Raw genomic sequence first — 7,361 nt, 5'->3', positions numbered from 1 at the left:
TGAAATTACGGATGAATCGTTTATCAGAATTATATCGAGCGTTCGAAGATTACAACGATGAACTCGCGGTATTAGATCCGAGTGACGCGCATCAAAATGAATTTTTAGGCTTGCAAGAACGATATTATGCGATCGCGAGTAGGGTAGAAGATATTTTATATCCGTCGAACACTTTGGTAACCGAAGCGAGCAGATCATCCGGCGCGACTCGAAGCGATAGTGTAGCGTCAACAACCGTCATTAAAAAACGACGTATTAAGCTTCCCGACGCCTCCTTGCCAACGTTCGACGGCAAATATGAAAATTGGTTGTCGTTTAAAAATACTTTTAGTAACATGATAGGTTCACAAGCAGATTTATCAGATGTGGACAAACTACATTATCTAAAGTCAGCTCTAACCGGCGAGGCATCTAGCAAAATACGAATATTCACGATAGATGGAATTAACTATACAAAGGCATGGGATTTATTAGAGCGCGCTTACGAAGTCAAACGAGTTTTAGTATCGCGGCATCTTTCTTTGATTCTGAATCTACCCGTCCTAGATAAAGAATCCACGAACGGCCTATGCAAACTTGCAGACGATACCCAACAACACGTCGCGTCTTTAAGCACTTTGGAGGTTATCGTCGGACCCGAAATGATAATACATATTTTAGAAAGTAAATTACCAAAAACTACGCTCGAAAAATGGGAAACAACACTCGAAAGAGATGAATTCCCAAAACTCAATCAAATGTACGACTTCCTGTACAGAACTGCGGTTTGCGCGTCGAGACGCGAAGGAACAAAAACGCCCGAAGTAAACAAAAATAAAAACGAACCTCCAATAAAAAAAAGAAAGTTGTTCCACTCGAATCAAGCCTTCTTATTAAACTCATCACACAATTGCGTATGTCACGTCCGCGACGCCACGGTCTCAATTTTTTCGTTCGGCATTGACATTACACAGACGACGAGTCGGCATTCGGTAGCAATAAATCGTCAGGTCGCATCCTTTATATTTTCTTTTCTGGTGCCGGACTGTCGCGACAGAGCAATCTGCACGCACGGCCAGTAAACTATAAAACTCAAAACTTCATGGTACCCTAACCCTTTTTTTTCTCTCCTCCTCGGCGACAGAGCAACTGTACGCACAGTCGTAAGCCATAAGACGTCCATAACCCTATGTCGCCGTAACAATTCCAGCGACGGAGTGTCGCGACAGAGAAATCTGCCGCGCGGTTGTTAAACCATGGGGGGCGAACTGACGTGTTTTTCTGACATTTTCCGGTGCCGAATAGTCGCGATGGGAAGGCCCACTCGCACGGCACTTAAGAGCCAATAGAATTCGAGTTTCTTCATTAAATGATTTTGAGTGGTGGACGCACCAACATAAAACCCCACCGAGGGTGTCGACTTGCCGCCAATTTTGTCTAAAGAATTGTATAAATAGGGATGCAATGCTTAGTTCGGAGAGTGAGTTAGTGCTGTCGAGTCAGTATAGCCGGAACAGTTCCGTGTCGCAACCGTAGCGACCGAGTTCTGCCCGAGCTACTAGTCCGCGTTACCCGGTACAGTGATCCACTCTCATTCCACTCCTAATTCAAAGTCAGACTCTAGATCAGCGCTAACATTAAATCGAGGCTAACCTTAATTGTCTAACACTAAATTCAATTCTAATCCTATGTATAACGTAGTTATAGTTCAAATAAGTTGTGTTGCTTTTCTTCCTTACGCTTACATTAATAAATTGTAACCTACACGCTAAAACGCTTTGCTCAATATCCTGCTACCACCCATCCTCATGCATGCGATACCGCGAGTGTAGTGCACAGGCAAAAGTATTGCGATCGAGGCCCGAGGACAACCAGACAGCCAAGAAGGACGAGGACAGTCATCACCGAACCAGTGCGATCACCCAGGCACAGGCAGCAGTCCCACGAGCAGCCGCCATCTCAAAGCTAAGTCGCAACACCCCAAATAAGGCATGTCACATGATTCGTACCTCTCGACCGCGACCCCTTATTTCCGCTGGTTACACTCCGGGGTTTGTAGCCTGGCCAGTTTTTACCGACACCAACTAAGCCAGACTATAATTTGCCGCGACTGCTACGGTAAAACATCCGAACGCGACCGCGTATATTATGATTCCGTCACTCGCCATCGCTTAATTATCGGCGGGGACGAATGCGTATGGTGCTCATCGTGCCGCACTCTAATATCATACCCCGAAACCGCGGTCGCCTGCACCGAGTGCTACGAAGCACTAACTGACCTTGCGCGGCATTTATTTGATTCGGACGACAAGCCGTACCTTAAAATCGAGCCTACCGTGATAGAAATTGAAGAATCGTGCGAGTGTTCATTTCCCGAGGAGTAATAACCGTATACGCTAAATTAAAGCATGTGCCCCCCGCCGCGCATTGCCATTTACTCGGCTCGTGTCCAACGCGAAGCGAATCGCACGTTCAGTACATGGTTACGTAGTGCCCGGTGCGTAACTTCTCTGTATTTTCGTGATGACAATGAATCAACAATAGTTTGCCTTGAGTGCAAAGGCAAATATTCAAGTACCGAAAAGGGAGATTATCTCGGGGTAACAACGCACTACATACACCTCGGCCATTCATATAATCCGCAAAAGTGCGACTTCTGTCACGCGCCTGTAGCTGCCCGCCGTCACCCTCTCGATTGCGACCGTTGTCCCCACGAGTTGGAGGACTTCATAACGTATCTAATCCGAGAGGGAGATAGTCCCTGGAACGATCCTGACGCAACCATACTTGCGCTCTCGCGACACACCTTTTAAGACTATAAAACCCTCCCCTCTTAGCCACCGGTCGCGGAGAATCGGGCCCGCCGCCGGATAACCCGGCCACGCGATCCGCTCCTGGGCTGTGGAGACCCCGGAGCCTAGGCTTCGAAACAGCCAGTTTCGCCGAAACGCGCGTATTCCGCCCAACGGGGGACCGCGCTCGGTCGGGACGTAACACGTAGTATGCAAAGACAAAAGGCATCCCTTATATTCATGTGACAAATTTCGCCTGTGCAGGGACGTATCGACGTGGTAAAGGGAGCGAAGATTTGTTATAATTGTTTGCGTTCGCATAAAGGTAGTGTCTGTAAATTTTCCAATTGTACCATCTGCCAGAGGCGTCATAATACGCTTCTGCATATGGACAATTACGCACGTACGGCTAAGTCTGGTCCTTCCAAATCCACATCCGCGCAGAAAGAATGACTAGATAAGAATCGAGGCACAACTCTCGTGACACTAAACATCTGCACACCACAACTAATGACAAGCGCGCTAGTATACGTCCAGAACCATAACGGCGGACTAATTAAATGCCGCGCATTACTAGATACTTGTGCTTCGACGAATTTCATCTCAGAATCAATAGTAAAACGTTTAAACATACCCGTATACACGCAACCGTTATTGATTGGTGCAATTAACGGCATAAGTACCGAATCGAAAGGTCTGGTGCATATCAGTATAAAATCTATTCACGATGACTTCACAAAGAATTTGACGTGCTTGACAATACCGACTATTACCGACTCGGTACCCTCCGAAGTTTTCCCGCGCAACACAATCAGAATACCGGGAAACGTTAGGTTAGCAGACCCAGACTTTCATCTCCCACGTTCCGTCGACTTATTAATTAGTTCCGGTGCAACGTTGTCATTGTTTGCCGTCGGTCAAATAAGCTTGTCGCGAGACAGCGATCTTTATTTACAAAAAACTCGCTTAGGATGGGTAGTAGCAGGTGAAACGTGCTCACAAAATTCATTAAAATCACCTATGTGCAATTTAACATATTTAGAGGATTTAATAACTAAATTTTGGGAAGTTGAAGATGTCGGGTCAAATAAATCGCTATCCCCGGAAGAAATTGATTGTGAAGCACACTTCCAAAAAACAGTTACGCGTAAAAAAAATGGCCGATATATAGTTCGTTTACCGTTTCGAGACACGAACACCCGCCTCGGTGATTCGCGAACTATGGCGATTAAACGTTTGTTATCACTAGAACGTAAGCTTGATGCGGACACGACTTTAAGAACTGAATACGATAAGGTTTTTGATGAATATTTAAAATTAAATCATATGTCTGAAATAAAAGAATTTGATGAGATCGGATATTACATGCCTCACCACGCGGTGATAAAAGAGTCGAGCACTACAACTAAAATACGAGTAGTATTCGATGCATCTGCAAAAACGAGCAACGGCTTATCTTTAAATAATATATTATTAGTAGGTCCGACCATTCAAGATAAGCTAATTTCACATTTAATTCGATTCCGGATTTATAAATACGTTCTGACAGCCGATATCGAAAAAATGTATAGGCAAGTGCAAGTACACAATGACGACCGACGTTACCAGCGTGTTATATGGCGTAGGGATGGAGAGATAAAAACGTTTCAGTTAAATACACTTACATTCGGTGTTGCGTCTTCTCCGTTCCTCGCAATTCGGACTATACAGAAATTCGCGGAAGATGAACAACATTTATATCCGCGAGCGGGCGAGGTACTCAAATCGCATCTTTACGTCGATGATTTACTGACCGGCGCTGAAACGATAGATGACGCTCGAATATTAAGAGACGAAGTGATAACATTGCTAGCTCGCGGTGGGTTTAATATTCGACAGTGGGCTTCAAATGACAAACGCATAATTAATGATTTAACACCCAACGCGTTACATGCGAACCTTGCGTTGAACGCAGATCACGCGTTAAAAACGTTAGGCATAACGTGGAATATACAAGACGATGAAATACGCTATTTGACCAAACCGATTGGAAATGCAACAAAAATAACCAAAAGAAACATACTATCAGAAAGTGCAAAAATTTTCGATCCATTAGGCTTGTTAGGCCCTGTCATCTTATATATCAAGAAAATAATGCAGGACGTCTGGCGGTGCGGATTACATTGGGACGAGTCCGTCCCGCAAACCATACATTCTGATTGGTTGGAATTCACGAGACAATGGGAAACGATGGGTCAAATTTCTTTCCCGCGTAAATTATTAACCGACGATTGTCAAGACGTTCAATTGCACGGGTTTTGCGACGCTAGTAATACAGGTTATGGGGCATGTATATATACGGTCGTTGGGAAAAGACGGAAATGTAGTAGTCAGACTATTATGCGCTAAATCGCGCGTTGCGCCATTAAAGACAATCACCATACCGCGTCTAGAACTTTGCGGCGCTTTAGTATTAGCTCAGTTATATCGGGAAACTAAAGATACGTTAAGGGTTACCATTAATAGAACCGTTTTTTGGAGTGACTCTACTATTGTGTTACATTGGCTTAACACAACTCCACATTTATTAAAAACTTACATAGCTAATCGCGTAGCAACAATTCAAGAAATTACCGGCTCGCATGAATGGCGACACGTCAGAACTGCAGACAATCCCGCGGATGCAATTTCAAGAGGTCAGTTGCCTTTCAATTTTTTACAAAATCGCGCATGGTCTACGGGACCTACATGATTGATTAGAAGCGAATCGGAATGGCCAAATGAATTCGAACAACTAGCGGAAATACCGGAATTAAAAAAGAATATTTGTTTAATGTCCGTGCATACTGACCTCGATATTTTCGGCAAATATTCATCGTACTCAAAATTACTCAGAGTCATTGCATATTGTCTTAGGTTCCGACCTAATAATAAATATAGCGGTACTTTGTGCGCGGAAGAAATTAACATCGCCGAAACAAAAATACTGAAATTACTTCAAGCTCATCAATTCGCTGACACGATCCAAGAATTAAGTAATAACTCGATATACAAAGGAAAATTTGCTAATTTAAGTCCATTTATTGATGAGAATGGCTTGGTTAGAGTTGGCGGACGACTTCACAAATCAGATCTTACATTTTCACAGAGGCATCCAATTCTACTTCCAAACAGACATTGCTTAACAGACAATATCATTCGCGAGCTTCACAAGAAACACTACCACGCGGGCATTCAAACCACATTGTACATTTTGCGTCAAAGGTTTTGGGTCTCAGATGGCCGAAATCAAGTACGAAAAATTATACGTACTTGCACGCGTTGTTACCGTTTCAATGCCGATATGGTCAAATACAAAATGGGAAATCTCCCTGCATCTCGGGTACGCGTAACCACCTCCTTTACAAATACTGGTATCGACTTCTGCGGTCCCTTTTTCATTAAAGAACGAAAATTTCGAAACCGAACACGTATTAAAGTTTACGTATGTATATTCATATGTATGACTATAAAAGCGGTACATCTGGAAGTGGTAAGCGAATTGACTTCCGACGGGTTTATCGCAGCATTACGTAGATTCATCGCGAGACGCGGTCTGCCTCAGCACATTTATTCGGATAACGGCACTAATTTTGTAGGTGCAAACAATCAATTAAAAGAAATATATGCCTTACTAAATTCCGAAGAACATAAGACTCGCGTAAGTGAATTCGCACTCGAACAACGAATCACATGGCATTTTATACCGCCATTAGCACCCCACTTTGGCGGGCTGTGGGAGTCCACCGTGAAATCGTTTAAACATCACGTTAAACGCGTAATAGGCGAAACTTTATTTACATTTGAGGAATTGTGCACTTTTACGACCGAAATCGAGGGGATCTTAAATTCTAGGCCAATCGCGACAATTTCGTCAGATCCAAACGACTTACTAGTGTTGTCCCCCGCCCACTATTTAATCGGGAAGCCAGTCACCTCTCTGCCGGAAAACGATCTATTGAGTGTTCCAGACAACCGTTTATCCGTTTGGCAACACATTGCTAAGATGCGACAGGACTTTTGGGCACGATGGAGTTTGGAGTACTTGAATGAACTCCAAATCCGTGGCAAATGGAAAACGGACGGACCCAAGCTTACCATCGGAGCCGTTGTATTCATCAAAGAGAAAAACCTACCATGTACTCGTTGGATGTTAGGCAAGGTGACAAGCATACATGCCGGCGAAGATGGCATCACGCGAGCTGCAACCATTAAAACAACTACTGGAGAAATAAAGAGATCCGCGAAGTCTCTCTGCATACTGCCGATAGAATGAAGAGATGGCCATATCTATCCGTTATAAGACCTTGTAAACTTAAATAAGTTAAGCGTTCATATGTAAGCGAATCATATCGAATAGTTGATCGGTACCCCTCTCAACGAGGGGAACATGTTCTGTAGCATAACATTTTAAGTCGTGCACGACATAGGATCGCACAGGATCAAACAGGTCCAAACAAGTCAGGCACACGCAAATACACACATACACTCACGCGCACACGCATTCACACAGCCACCGATCCTTCACGGAGGATCGCGGCGAGACGGAAGCAACGCGATACGTTGCGTCTC

General features: G+C 44.1%; 2 protein-coding genes across 2 annotated transcripts; both read left to right on the top strand.

Annotated features, from left to right (window-relative positions):
- Positions 1-4,334: 4,334 nt before the first annotated feature.
- LOC120358176 lies at positions 4,335-5,159 on the top strand. The gene has a single exon (XM_039451307.1). The coding sequence runs from the start codon at positions 4,335-4,337 to the stop codon at positions 5,157-5,159; it is 825 nt and encodes a 274-aa protein (XP_039307241.1).
- Positions 5,160-5,583: 424 nt separating this feature from the next.
- On the top strand, positions 5,584-7,065 carry LOC113005809. Its single transcript, XM_026141694.2, has one exon. The coding sequence runs from the start codon at positions 5,584-5,586 to the stop codon at positions 7,063-7,065; it is 1,482 nt and encodes a 493-aa protein (XP_025997479.2).
- The last annotated feature ends 296 nt before the right edge of the window (positions 7,066-7,361 follow it).

Source organism: Solenopsis invicta, chromosome 1 (genome assembly GCF_016802725.1).
Source record: "Solenopsis invicta isolate M01_SB chromosome 1, UNIL_Sinv_3.0, whole genome shotgun sequence".
Taxonomy (NCBI): Eukaryota; Metazoa; Arthropoda; class Insecta; order Hymenoptera; family Formicidae; genus Solenopsis; species Solenopsis invicta.
Note: the sequence above shows the minus strand (reverse complement) of the source record. Positions and strands in the feature narration are given on the sequence as shown.